The sequence below is a fragment of the Salmo salar genome, chromosome 24 (genome assembly GCF_965601325.2).
Source record: "Salmo salar chromosome 24, fSalSal1, whole genome shotgun sequence".
In the NCBI taxonomy this organism is placed as follows: domain Eukaryota; kingdom Metazoa; phylum Chordata; class Actinopteri; order Salmoniformes; family Salmonidae; genus Salmo; species Salmo salar.
In genome coordinates, this window is record NC_138314.1 from 28,636,791 (window position 1) to 28,651,791 (window position 15,001).

The 15,001-nt window shown below is 45.0% G+C and overlaps 1 protein-coding gene across 2 annotated transcripts; it reads left to right on the forward strand.

Moving 5' to 3' along the window:
• Positions 1-246: 246 nt before the first annotated feature.
• Positions 247-14,027, forward strand: krt1-c5 (keratin, type 1, gene c5). 2 transcript variants are annotated; one of them, XM_014171576.3, is made up of 9 exons: positions 247-399; positions 1,089-1,513; positions 1,795-1,877; positions 2,562-2,718; positions 7,393-7,557; positions 8,130-8,255; positions 9,256-9,473; positions 12,827-12,852; positions 12,999-14,027. In XM_014171576.3, exons 2-9 carry the CDS (start codon positions 1,106-1,108, stop codon positions 13,112-13,114), a joined length of 1,299 nt encoding a protein of 432 aa, XP_014027051.1. In that variant the 5' UTR covers positions 247-399; positions 1,089-1,105; the 3' UTR covers positions 13,115-14,027. The 2 variants fall into 2 exon arrangements, with proteins under 2 accessions (XP_014027051.1, XP_014027052.1); XM_014171577.3 differs by having other exon boundaries at positions 1,094-1,513.
• Positions 14,028-15,001: the final 974 nt, after the last annotated feature.

Sequence of the window (15,001 nt, forward strand, 5' to 3'; positions counted from 1 at the left end):
CAAAGAAATACAAAACATAGAAAAAAGGACATAGAATACCCACCCTAGTCACACCCTGGCCTAACCAAAATAGAGAATAAAACCCTCTCTGTGGCCAGGGCGTGACAGAGGGGATTATAATGATGATATATTTTTATCTATCATGGCAAGACCTCAAATTTTGTAACCCTCTAGGGTGTCACATTGCGCTCTACTAGTGGATCCTTTTGATTGGATACATCCATGATGGCTCCACCCAATACACATATATTCTGAGCCAGTCCCTCGCCCCCTTCGGTGACACAGCTCAGCTCACCTGAGGATTCTCATATAGCCATAACAGTCACCTGTACCATCAGGGTCAGAACCCATCACACCTCAAACAACTTTCACAGGACCTGCTTCAGCACACATACATATGTAAGTATTTTTTTCTTTGAAGTTCTCCTTTATTTTCCAAAAGTTTGTAAATAGATTATAATTATGTATGTTGAATTTATTTCTGTTATGTGACCTGAAATTGACAGTAAACAGGCTTTTTAGTGTTTGGTAAGCAAGTTTTTCTTTGTACTTTTTCAGTTCACACTGGGGAGGGGAGAGTTAAAACACAATGTACAGTAGGTCTGAAGCAGTGATATCTAGATGCAAAATGAATTTGTCTTGTGCAAAGAGATGGAGACTTCAGCTTCATGGATATTAGATGATTGGATGATTTTGGATGATTTCAAACATACTGTATTGTTCGCTAAAGCAATATTGTCTGAGAGTCTATTGTGCACAATTGACATGAACAAAGGGTATTGTTAATTTACACCACCAGATCAGAATATTATGAGTTTAGGTCTGAGCTCTGTGTGCTGTATGTTTCTATAATGGCACAACACTGCATTTACAGTGGGTGTATAGTCCAGCTGCTATATGATTACAAATGACAGAATAGTTCATAAAGTGTGTTTTAGTCCTCCTCCACTCTGGTTAGTAGTGTGGTTAAGGTTATGGTTAGTTTTTAATTCAAATTTTTAGGAGGAAATGTAATAACTTTTGCCTTTGCAGCTTGGCCAGTTAGTGACAACTGACAACACTCTACTCTCTCCACCACTCTGCCCCAGCGCAGCAGAAACGCACCATGTCCTCCACCTTCTCCATGCGCAGCTACTCAGCCCGCCAGCCATCCTTCTCCAGCATGTCTCTGAGAGACAGCAGTAGTAGTGGTGGCAGGAGCCGCTCCAAAGCCCCTGTCTCCTCCCTGTCCTCTGCCAGCACCCTGTCACTCTCCCGCTCCCTCTCCATGGGCAACGGGCTCAATGTCCTGGGCGCCCTCTCCTCCCTGAACGGCATGGGCGTGGGCGCCAGCGACAAGGAGACCATGCAGGGCCTGAACGACCGGCTGTCCAACTACCTGGACAAGGTGCGCTCCCTGGAGCGATCCAACGCTGAGCTGGAGCTCAAGATCAAACAACTGATGCTGGAGCGGGCCCCCAAAGGTCACGATATCGAGGGTATGATGGCCCAGGCTCACGCCATTGGACAGGAGGTCAGTGCCCACCTGGCCGTAATGATGAATATGATATGTAATCAGCTAGTCAGTAATTGTGTATAGGTCACTATACCTGGGTACTCTTATTGTTTACATTTGTGTAGTCCTATTCCACAAATGTCTCCTGTATGTGCCCTGCCGTGCTCCTCAACTTTTTCTTTCACTAGTACATCAGATCCGACTGCTGTCCTGCGATGGGACACTTTCAGATGTGTATCTATGTGCTTTAGTGTCTAACTTTAAAGTAAATGTGTTCCTTCCTTCCTGCTACTTCTCAGGTGAGAAAGAAGACCCTGGAGAATGCTCGCATCATGCTGGAGATTGATAATGCCAAGCTGGCCGCCGATGACTTCAGGGTCAAGTGAGTGCCAAACATAGAATTAGGAATTAGAATACTAGAATGGACATGAACCTTCTTATGATGGGATAAAGGTCAGCTATTTTGGTCAGGGAGTTGGTCAACCATGGTTTGCCAGTGCTTTCACCCCATTCCGGAACTTTTAGGGTTCATGACATAGCCTCTCTAGTAATTTAATAAGATCTCTATGGTGCCAACACAGAGGGGCTATTCTTTTACCTGCCTGTCTGTGAGATTCACATGGGAGTGCTAGACTACGTTGCATTTGGATAAATGACCTCTCTGTCAGGCCAAGAAATAAGAGCCTGCTCCCACGGTACTCACAGACTGAAAGGAGGCCATCAGTTAGCACTGGCCATGATAGATAGATAGATAGGGTCAAGGAAACATCATCCATTTCAGAGGTATCTGTGGTTGGCAAGGTGAAGCACAAATCAAGAGGTACCAGAGTTGTCTGTGTCAAGGTCCCTATGTATTCACAATGTACTGATGGTATACAGTCAAATGTTGGAATGCAGCAGTGCTCACAGTATGTGTAGATGTATCTGCTGACCGAGGTATGGTTACGTGTGTGTGTGTCTACCTGCTGTGTGTGTCTACCTGCGTGCATGTGTCTGCATACCGGCGTGTGTACCTGTGTGTGTCCATGTCTGTGTGCTATGCCTCTGTTACCATCCATTTGTGTAGATGGGAGGCTGAGGCCACACTGTGCCAGTCTGTAGAGAGGGACTGTCTGGCTCTCAGGAGGGCCAAGTCAGACCACGACCAGCTCATAGCCACACTGAGAGGAGACCTGGACAGCCTGAAGGAGGAGCTCTACTTCCTCAAGAAGAATCACGATGAGGTGAGAGCTCCGCTGCATGGGTAAAAACTGGCCCAGCTATTACTGATGAGTAATTACACATCAACCTAATCACTTCACACGTTGTCAAACTGTTTTTGGTTCAGTGGAGGGTTGTTCCAGGAAACAGAGTTGTATTCCAGATTGTCTCAGTGCACATACTCTTAAATATGAATTATATCCTAAAAAAAACATGAGGGTTCATATGGTATCCTTAAGGCATCTTGTTTTACTTCGTAACATTTTTATTCTTTTAGGCAAATGGTGCTTTTTGGTACATGGGTAATTGTGTTCAAATAAAAAAATATATTTTCATTTGGTACGTGAATACAGTTTCACTTCCCCATGCATGTTGAATGTCACTGAAATATAATCATGTGCAGAATGACCACACCCTGTACTCCATGTAGTCTTTGAGTCTGGTGATACCATGATCATACAGACTACTGTACACACACACACACACACACACACACACACACACACACACACACACACACACACACACACACACACATTACGTGACTTCCACTAGCCACAGGGAGTGTGTGTGTTTAGACAGCCAGGTGTGGTGTCCAGGATGTGGCCAACTACTCAGGCTCCCTAGTAGAAATTATATCTCCCACACACACAATATTACCTCTGAATAATTCATAATAAATAATTTATTGGGTTCTTATATTTGTCTTATTTCACATATGTACAAGTGTGTATTAACAGACAGTAAGTAGTGTGTCAATGTTTCCGTCAGATACTTTTTTAACCTCTCTGGGCAAGGTGTGATGTTTGCGTCAAAAAATGCTATAACTTCAATTTCTCAAACATATTACTATTTTACACCATTTTAAAGACAAGACTCTCGTTAATCTAACCACACTGTCCAATTTCAAAAAGGCTTTACAGCGAAAGCAAAACATTAGATTATGTCAGGAGAGTACCCTGCCAAAAATAATCACACAGCCATTTTCAAAGCAAGCATATATGTCACAAAAACCAAAACCACAGCTAAATGCAGCACTAACCTTTGATGATCTTCATCAGATGACACTCCTAGGACATTATGTTATACAATACATGCATGTTTTGTTCAATCAAGTTCATATTTATATCAAAAACCAGCTTTTTACATTAGCATGTGATGTTCAGAACTAGCATACCCACCGCAAACTTCCTGTGAATTTACTAAATTACTCACGATTAACGTTCACAAAATACATAACAATTGTTTTAAGAATTATAGATACAGAACTCCTTTATGCAATCGCGGTGTCAGATTTTAAAATAGCTTTTCGGCGAAAGCACATTTTGCAATATTCTGAGTACATAGCCCGGCCATCACGGCTAGCTAATTTGAGACCCACCAAGTTTGGCCCTCACCAAACTCAGATTTACTATAAGAAAAATTGGATAACCTTTGCTGTTCTTCGTCAGAATGCACTCCCAGGACTTCTACTTCAACAACAAATGTTGTTTTGGTTCCAAATAATCCATAGTTATATTCAAATAGCTCCGTTTTGTTCGTGCATTCAGGTCAGTATCCGAAGGGTGACGCGCGAGTGCATTTCGTGATGAAACATTTCAAAATATTCCATTACCGTACTTCGAAGCATGTCAAACGCTGTTTAAAACCAATTTTTATGCTATTTTTCTCGTAAAATAGCGATAATATTCCAACCGGGCGACGTTGTATTCATTCAAAAGCTGAAAGAAAAAAATTGAGAATTCTCATGAACGTGCATCTCCAGTGTCACTGTTCCCAGCCTGACCACTCACAAACAGAGCTGCTGTACTTAGCCCAGAGACTGCAGACACCCCATTACACTTTCTGGCGCCTTCTGAGAGCCAATGGAAGCCTTGGAAAATGTCACGTTACAGCAGAGATGCTGTATTTTCGATAGAGATGCCACAGAAAGAGAACAAATTGTCAGACAGGGCACTTCCTGTATGGAATCTTCTCAGGTTTTGGCCTGCCATATGAGTTCTATTATACTCACAGACACCATTCAAACAGTTTTAGAAACTTTAGAGTGTTTTCTATCCAAATCTACTAATTATATGCATATTCTCATTTCTGGGCAAGAGTAGTAACCAGTTTAAATCGGGTACGTTTTTTTATCCGGCCGTGCAAATACTGCCCCCTAGCCCCAACAGGTTAAGAGCTCATTTGGTGTCACGGCTGTTCAAAGGATCGGACCAAAATGCAGCGTGTTCGTAGTTCCACATATTTATTTATTCCGTGAAACTAAATGCAATACACTCAATACTTGAAACACAAAAAACAACAAACCGTGACGCAGAGAGGAAAACACACTACTCAAAAGATAATCACCCACAAAAACAGGTGGGACAAACATCAACTTAAATATGACCTCCAATTAGAGACAACGACGACCATCTGCCTCCAATTGGAGATCATACCAAACAAAAACAACATAGAAATACAAAACTAGAAACTGAACATAGAAATACAAAACATAGACAAACACCCCTTGTCACGCCCTGACCTACTCTACCATAGAAAATAACCACTTACTATGGTCAGGACGTGACAGTACCCCCCCAAAGGTGAGGACTCCGACCGCACCTAAACCCCCCCCCCCCCCCCCCCCAACAACAAAACACAAAGGGAGGGTAGCGTGGGCAACTAATGTCTATGGCGGCTCATATGCAGTACCCAGAACCTTCTTATCCAGCGCCTCGGGTTCGGGGCGTAACCCCCACTCCACCCACTGATCCCTCTGCTTCTTTACTACCTGACCGTGGATCGTCGTCGAAAGAACCAGACTGTAGATCATTGCTGCGGAGCACCGCTGAAGGCTCCGGAGCGCCGTTGAAGGCTCCGGGCTGCGGAGCGCCGCTGAAGGCTCCGGACTGGGGAGCGCCGCTGAAGGCTCCAGACTGGGGAGCGCCGCTGAAGGCTCCAGACTGGGGAGTGCCGCTGAAGGCTCCGGACTGGGGAGCGTCGCTGGAGGCTCCGGACTGGGGAGCGTCGCTGGAGGCTCCGGACTGGGGAGCGTCGCTGGAGGTTCCGGACTAGGGAGCGTCGCTGGAGGTTCCCGGACTGTAGGCCGTCTCAATAGGTTCCGGACTGTAGGCCGTCTCAGTAGGTTCCGGACTGTAGGCCGTCTCAGTAGGTTCCGGACTGTAGGCCATCTCAGTAGGTTCAGGACTGAAAAACGTCGCCGGAAGCTCTGGACGGGGAACTGTCGCCAGAAGCTCTGGACGGGGAACTGTCGCCGGAAGCTCTGGACAGGGAATGTGCACTGGAATCCTGATGCATGGTACTGGCATGGGTGGCGCCAGACTGGTAACCCCCACCTCAGGACGAGTGCGGGGAGCAGGAACAGGACACTCCGGACTGGGCATGCGCACTGGAGGTCTGATGCGTGGGGCAGGCCTAGGTGGCGCCAGACTGGTAACACGCACCTCAAGGCGAGTGCGGGAAGGAGGCACAGGACGTACCGGACTATGGAGGCGAACTGGAGACCAGGCATGCTGAGCAGGCCTACTCCTTCCTGGCTGAATGACCATCTTCGCCCTACACCGGTGAGGAGCTGGCACCGAGCGCACCGGGCTGTGAGTACGTATGGGCGATATATTGCGCATCACACCATAACCCATTACTCGTCCATCCACTCGCTCCTCAGCACGCCCGCTCCGTAGTGCTCTTTCTGCCAGTACCTCTCTTCGAAATCTTGCGTCGAGCTCCGCGCTTGACTCCCAGACTGGCTCCTGTCTGCTCCACGGCTCTCTCCGATACGCACGGGAAGTTAGATCAGGTCTCCCCCCTGACGTCACCAAACTCCCCGTATGGCCCCCAAACTCCCCGTATGTCCCCGTCTCCGCCTTGCCTATTGGTGGATATAGCGCCTCGTAGTATCCGTTGCTCCCTCTATTCTTCTTCAATTTCCTCCTTCGGGCGTCGATACTCCCCAGCCTGCCTCCAAGATCCGTTTCCATCCAAAATTTCTTCCCAAGTCCATTCCTCCAAGATACTCCTTACCATGCTGCTTGGTCCTTTTGTGGTGGGTGATTCTGTCACGGCTGTTCAAAGGATCGGACCCAAATGCAGCGTGTTCGTAGTTCCACATACTTATTTATTCCGTGAAACTAAATGCAATACACTCAATACTTGAAACACAAAAAACAACAAACCGTGACGCAGAGAGGAAAACACACTACTCAAAAGATAATCACCCACAAAAACAGGTGGGACTAACATCAACTTAAATATGACCTCCAATTAGAGACAACAATGACCAGCTGCCTCCAATTGGAGATCATACCAAACAAAACCAATATAGAAATACAATACTAGAAACGGAACATAGAAATACAAAACATAGATAAACACCCCCTGTCACGCCCTGACCTACTCTACCATAGAAAATAACCACTTACTATGGTCAGGACGTGACACCTGGCTGCCTCCCCATAGAACCAGCAACAACACACTGACCTCAACTGTCGTCTGACATCTGGGTGTTAGTGTGTAGACATTGATTAGAACCTATCAATATCAGCGATTACAGTTTTCCATTTCCAGGCCCACTGAATGTGTTTGTTTCTCTCCATCAGGGTTGGGGTCAATTCCATTCCAATTCTAACTCCAGTTTAATTCCTGAGGTGACTGAATTTAAATGGAGTTGACCCCAACTATGGTCTCTGTCCCTGTAGGAGATGGGCTCCATGAAGGCCCGTATGGCCAACGAGCAGGTGAATGTGGAGGTGGATGCAGCCCAGGGCCCAGACCTTGGGGCCATAATGACTGAGCTGAGGAGCCAGTATGAAGGCATTGCGCGTAAGAACAAGGAGGACTCAGAGACCTGGTACCTTAAGAAGGTCAGTGAGACATCTGACATGGTAATGATGAAGAACTCAGCTGAGCTCAGTAGGATGTCACTGAGTAGAAGTATTCTACAGTATATCATCTGTGTTTGTGAACGTAGTACTGTATGTGGGTAGATGTACTCATGACTGCTGTGTGTATGCAACACTGCTGGTGCAATGGAATACTTATTCAGTGTCAGCCTGATTGTTTACTGTATGTACACGTATGATATGTGTGTGTGTGTGTGTGTGCGTGCACTTGTGTCTGCGCGTGTGTGTGTACGTGTGTATGTAACAGTGTAGGTTCAGTCCCTCTCTTCGCCCCAACCTGGGCTCGAACCAGGGACTCTTGCACACATCAACAACTGACACCCCATGAAGCATTGTTACCCATCGCGCCACAAAAGCCGCGGCCCTTGCAACGCAAGGGGAAACCCTACTTCAAGTCTCAGAGCGAGTGACGTCACTGACTGAAACGCTATTAGCGCGCACCACCGCTAACTAACTAGCCATTTCACATTGGTTACATGTATGTGTGTGTGTGTGTGTGTACGCGTGTGTGTGTGCGTGTGTGTGTTTTGCAGCTGGAGTCAGTGCAGTCGGAAGTAAAGGAGAGCGGTGAGGCGCTACGCTGTGCTCAGAGTGAGCTCAGCGAGAGACGCCGCTTCCTACAGGCCCTGGAGGGGGAACTGGACAGTCTGCGCAAACAGGTACTGCAGCTCTCCTTCAGCTGTCCAAACGCCCCCTTCTGTCGACATACGCCCCTTTCTGTCCAGACACACCCCTTTCAACAGTCCAGACACCCCCCCTTTCTGTCCAGACACACCCTTATCTGTCCTCTACCATTTCCTCGGCCTCTACCAATGCTTTCTCCCCGATGAGAAGCAGGGTTGGGGTCAATTCATTTTGGATTTTGAGGATACTGAATTCCTGGGCATCATTGTAAAATGAACCCTGTGGGAGGTACATGGAAAAACACTGCTCAAATAGATTGAGTCATCCTCTCTTAGTGTGTTGCTTCACATCTGCATCTGCTTTGCCATTATAAAGCAACAGTGCTGCAGTGCACACAGTGAATATCCTCTGCTCTCCTGAGTGAATGGAGGTGAATGGAGGTCAATTCATCAATGTGTCAGGACCCAGACAGAGCCAGACAAGTCAAGGTCATGTCTGTGGCACTGTCAGTAACATGGGAGGGCAGATATATACATCCCGCAGCAGCTCCAGATCTACATAGAGAAGGTGCTGGTTTGGAAAACAGATCATGTGTGTTTGTTCAACCTGATAAAGAACCTACTGTCTCTATAAGCTGAAGAATGATGAGTGAGGATGACACTCCCTGGTCTTGCTGGTCAATTGGTGAGGTTTGACAGATGGTAAATTGATGAGCCAGGTGTGGAATTCGAGAGCCATATACAGACTGTGTAGTTCTACTCAGGAGCGTATAACATGGCTGCTGTGTCTGTGTATAATATTAGTGCGCCAGCTTGAAAAGTGATGAGCTAGTGGCAAGCTACAACAATTTGGCAGCCATGTTTGTGTATAACATAAGCATTACAGTGATGAGTGGTGTAGTGGTAAGACACTATCACATTTCTAGCATGTCTGAGTATAAAATTAGCGCCTTAGCTTAGCGACGATCCCAACATCTAGCTAAACACAGTAGGTTAACTTGGCTGCCCTGGCCTGTCTTGTCTGTCCCAAATGCAGGTGGGTGTGTTGGAAGGGAACCTGAGAGAGACAGGCCAAAAGTATGCTCTGGAGATGGACAGTCTGCAAGCCACGCTGTCTCAGCTGGAGGAGGAGCTGTCCCAGCTGCGTCTGGACATGCAGCGCAACAAGACAGATTATGAACAGCTGCTCCGCATCAAGCAGAACCTGGAGCTGGAGATCGCCACCTACAGGAGACTGCTAGAGGGAGAGGAAGTGTGAGTCCCTCTATTGATTTATTTTAATATTTGTATTCATTTTTTAAGCTCAGATTTACACAGGCATAATTAGTATGAAGATTGACATTCCCTCACCTTCCCTCACTGACATTCCCTCAGATTTGAACATAAATACAGTAAGATACTGGGGGAGGATTATTCTTCTTGGTATGAGTTATTTGGAAACAAGCCTGAGCCTTGGTGAACTGTCGACTAATTCAGACGGTAAATGAGACAAGAGCCTGGCGACAATGCTACAACTGTATGTGTGACTTGGCTTACTTCCTTCATATGTACACTGAACAAAAACATAAACGCAACATGTAAAGTGTTGGTTCCATGTTTCATGAGCTGAAGTAAAAGATCCCAGAAATGTTCCATATGCACAAAAAGCTTATTTGTCTCAAATTTTGTGCACAAATATGTTTACAATCCTGTTAGTGAGCATTTTTTCTTTGCCATGATAATCCATCCACCTGACAGGTGTGGCATATTAAGAAGCTGATTAAACAGCATTACCATTACACAGGTACACCTTGTGCCGGGGAAAATAAAAGGCCACTTTAAATGTACAGTTTTGTCACACAACACAATGTCACAGATGTATCAAGTTTTGAGGGAGGGTGCAATTGGAATGCTGACTGAAGGAATGTCCAAAAGAGCTGTTACCAGAGAATGTAATGTTAATTTCTCTACCATAAGCCAGAGATTGGTGGTCGAACATCATGTTCTAAAACATTGTTTTAGAAAATTTGGCAAAATGTCCAACCGGCTTCACAACCGCAGACCACGTGTAAGGTGCCATGTGGGGAAGCAGTTTGCTGATGTCAATGTTGTGAACAGAGTCATGGTGGCAGTGGGGTTATGGTATGGGCAAGCATAAGCTACGGACAACGATGTAACTGTTGTCGTGTGTGGAGGACCAAGACGCAACAGGGAAGTGTATACTCATCTTCTTTTTAATATTGAAGAAGGAGAAACAAAATAAATACGTATACAATTACGGAAACGACACTAACAGTTCTGTCATGTGAAGAGCACAAAACAGAATACAACTATCCACAATCCAAACACACCCCTAATTATAGGACCTTCAATCAGAGGCAACGATAGACAGCTGCCTCCAACTGAAGGCCCCAACACCAATTAGAAAAACATAGAAATACAAACGACTAGACAGAACATAGAAATAAACATAGAACAATAACCAAAAAACCCCGGACTAATAAATCAAATACCCCCTCTACATGAACACATACACAAACACACCCTGAACCACATAAAACAAATAACCCCTGCCACGTCCTGACCAAACTATAAGAACAAATAACCCCTTTACTGGTCAGGACGTGACAAACGAACACAACTGCATTTTAGCGATGGCAATTTGAATGCACAGAGACACCATGACGAGATCCTGAGGCCAATTTCTGTGCCATTCATCCGCCGCCATCACCTCATGTTTCAGCATGATAATGCACGGCCCCATGTCACAAGGATCTGTACACAATTCCTGGAAGCTGAAAGTTCTTCCACGGCCTACAGTCGTGGCCAAAAGTTTTGAGAATGACACAAATATTCATTTTCACAAGGTCTGCTGCCTCAGTTTGTATGATGGCAATTTGGATATACTCCAGAATGTTATGAAGAGTGATCAGATGAATTGCAATTAATTGCAAAGTCCCTCTTTGCCATGCAAATGAACTGAATCCCCCCAAAAACATTTCCACTGCCTTTCAGCCTGCCACAAAAGGACCAGCTGACATCATGACAGTGATTCTCTCGTTAACACAGGTGTGAGTGTTGACGAGGAGAAGGCTGGAGATCACTCTGTCATGCTGATTGAGTTCGAATAACAGATTGGAAACTTCAAAAGGAGGGTGGTGCTTGGAATCATTGTTCTTCCTCTGTCAACCATGGTTTCCTGCAAGGAAACACGTGCCGTCGGAAAGTCCAGCAAGTGCCAGGACCGTCTTGTAAAGTTGATTCAGCTGCAGGATCGGGGCACCACCAGTACAGAGCTTGCTCAGGAATGGCAGCAGACAGGTGTGAGTGCATCTGCATGCACAGTGAGGCGAAGACTTTTGGAGGATGGCCTGGTGTCAAGAAGAACCCGGAGGATGGCCTGGTGTCAAAAAGAAGCCACTTCTCACCAGGAAAAACATCAGGGACAGACTGATATTGTGCAAAAGGTACAGGGATTGGACTGCTGAAGACGGGGTAGTCATTTTCTCTGATGAATCCCCTTTTCGATTGTTTGGGGCCTCTGGAAAAAAGCTTGTCCGGAGAAGACAAGGTGAGCTCTACCATCAGTCCTGTGTCATGCCAACAGTAAAGCATCCTGAGACCATTTATGTGTGGGGTTGCTTCTCAGCCAAGGGAGTGGGCTCACTCACAATTTTGCCTAAGAACACAGCCATGAATAAAGAATGGTACCAACACATCCTCCGACAGCAACTTCTCCCAACCATCCAGGAACAGTTTGGTGACGAACTGCCTTTTCCAGCATGATGGAGCACCTTTCCATAAGGCAAAAGTGATAACTAAGTGGCTCGGGGAACAAAACATCGATATTTTGGGTCCATGGCCAGGAAACTCCACAGACTTTAATCCCATTGAGAATTTGTGGTCAATCCTCAAGAGGCGGGTGGACAAATAAAACCCCACAAATTCTGACAAACTCCAAGCATTGATTATGCAAGAATGGGCTGCCATCAGTCAGGATGTGGCCCAGAAGTTAATTGACAGCATGCCAGGGCGGATTGCAGAGGTCTTGAAAAAGAAGGGTCAACACTGCAAATATTTACTCTTTGCATCAACTTCATGTAATTGTCAATAAAAGCCTTTGACACTTATGAAACGCTTGTAATTATACTTCAGTATTCCATAGTAACATCTGACAAAAATATCTAAAGACACTGAAGCAGCAAACTTTGTGGAAATTAATATTTGTGTCATTCTCAAAACTTTTGGCCACGACTGTACATATTTAACAGACATGTCACCCGTTGAGCATGTTTGAGATGCTCTGGATTGACATGTGCAACAGCTTGTTCCAGTTTCCACCAATATCCAGAAACTTCGCACTGCCATTGAAGAGGAGTGGGGCAACATTCCACAAGCCAATGGCAGTCACGCCCCAACCTGTTTTTTTTAAGGTATCTGTGGCCAACAGATGCATATCTGTATTCCCAGTAATGTGAAATCCATAGATTAGAGCCTAATGAATGTATTTCATTTGACTGATTTCCTTATACGAACTGTAACTCAGTAAAATCTTTGAAATTGTCGCATGTTGCATTTATATTCTTGTTCAGTGTAAGTAAACTGTGTTTTATTGATTTGACTTTCAGGATCAAGGAAATGCCTCCTCCTAAAAGTAAGTACATTGTCAGATAATTTGTTCTCTAACCTCTATCCCAGCCTTTAAGATCCTGGCAGCCATTTTGTGCCACACATCAGCTATTACAGTGTACTAGTGCTGATAAGTGGAAACTGAAACTGTGGACCTGTTCCGTGTTACAGAGGAGCCCGAGGTGAGGACCAGGAAGATCGTCAAGGTGGTCACCCAGACCATGATCAACGGCAGGGTAGTTGAAGAATCCAGTGAGGTGGAGCAGATCAAAGACAGCAAGAAATAAGCTAATCAGCTCCATTCGTTTATATCTTCATTATCTTCCTCATCATCACATACACAGAGCATTGGCCCTCCACATTCTAGTTGAAATCACAAATTTGTGAAAGAATGCTTTTTTATCTTCAAACAAGGACAGTCTGAGTCGACTAAGGAGATGTTCGACCACCAATCCCTGGACATGCAGTAACTGTAGACTAAAACGTGGAAAATGTGTGGGGTCAATGAATAATCAATATTGGGAATATATCATTTTGGGGTTTATTTGGGAAATAGTAAACAGTAGTAGGCTAATTGTGGACTAGACGTGTGTCTCATGAGAGATCCCTTCAACATTCTACTTTACATTAAGTTCTTTATGGCATATAGTAACTTTGTAACTATGCTGTACATTCACCAAAATGTAATTAGGCCTATATTGTAGCTGCAGATAAAGTTTCTAAAATAATGATTGTATTGTAATGAAAGGAAACTCTCTGTTAGCAGTACTTACAAAGTGGAATCCCCCCCAAATAACAGAATCTCGTGTTACCATATGGAATTGTATTAAATATTATATATATATATATATACTACCGTTCAAATGTTTGGGGTCACTTAGCAATGTCCTTGTTTTTGAAAGAAAAGCACATTTTTTGTCCATTAAAATAACATCAAGTTGATCAGAAATACAGTGTAGACATTGTTAATGTTGTAAATGACTATTGTAGCTGGAAACGGCAGATTTTTTATGGAATATCTAAATAGGCGTACAGAGGCCAATTATCAGAAACCATCAATCCTGTGTTCCAATGGCACGTTGTGTTAGCTAATCCAAGTTTAGAATTTTAAAAGGCTAATTGAAAACCATCTTGCAATTATGTTAGGACAGCTGAAAACTGTCGTACTGATTAAAGAAGAAATAAAACTGGCCTTCTTTAGACTGGTTGAGTACCTGGAGCATCAGCATTTGTGGGTTCGATTACAGGCTCAAAATGGCCAGGAACAAAGAACTTTCTTCTGAAACTCATCAGTCTATTCTTGTTCTGAGAAATGAAGGCTATTCCATGCGAGAACTTGCCAAGAAACTGAAGATCTCGTACAACGCTGTGTACTACTCCCTTCACAGAACAAACTGTCTCTAACCAGAATAGAAAGAGGAGTGGGAGGCCCTGGTGCACAACTGAGCAAGAGGACAAGTACATTAGAGTGTCTAGTTTGAGAAACAGATGCCTCACAAGTCCTCAACTGGCAGCTTCATTAAATAGTATCCGCAAAACACCAGTCTCACCGTCAACAGTGAAGAGGCGACTCCAGGACGCTGGCCTTCTAGGCAGAGTTCCTCTGTCCAGTGTCTGTGTTCCTTTGCCCATCTTAATCTTTACTTTTTATTGGCCAGTCTGAGATATGGCTTTTTCTTTGCAACTCCCATCACTCTCCTTGGTCAAATAGCCCTTACAAAGCCTGGAGGTGTGTTTTGGGTCATTGTCCTGTTGAAAAACAAATGATAGTCCCACTAAGCACAAACCAGATGGGATGACATATCGCTGCAGAATGCTGTGGTAGCCATGGTGGTTAAGTGTGCCTTGAATTGTAAATAAATCACTGACAGTGTCACCAGCAAAGCACCCCCACACCACCACTCCTCCTCCTCCATGCTTCACAGTGGGAACCACACATGCGGAGATCATCCGTTCACCTTCTCTGCGTCTCACAAAGACACCGCGGTTGGAACCAAAAATCTCAACTTTGGACTCATCAGACCAGACAGATTTCCACCGGTCTAATGTGCATTGCTCGTGTTTCTTGGCCCAAGCAAGTCCTTTAGTAGTGGTTTCTTTGCAGCAATTCAACCATGAAGGCCTCCTCTGAACAGTCTCCTCTGAACAGTTGATGTTGAGATGTGTCTGTTTGT

Bases quoted from the DNA above. Each gene is read 5' to 3' on its own strand.
- krt1-c5 (XM_014171576.3), top strand. From the start codon at position 1,106: ATGTCCTCCACCTTCTCCATGCGCAGCTACTCAGCCCGCCAGCCATCC. The intron at 7,558-8,129 runs GTCAGTGAGACA...TGTGTTTTGCAG, and splicing joins AGACCTGGTACCTTAAGAAG to CTGGAGTCAGTGCAGTCGGA. The intron at 8,256-9,255 runs GTACTGCAGCTC...TCCCAAATGCAG, and splicing joins TGGACAGTCTGCGCAAACAG to GTGGGTGTGTTGGAAGGGAA.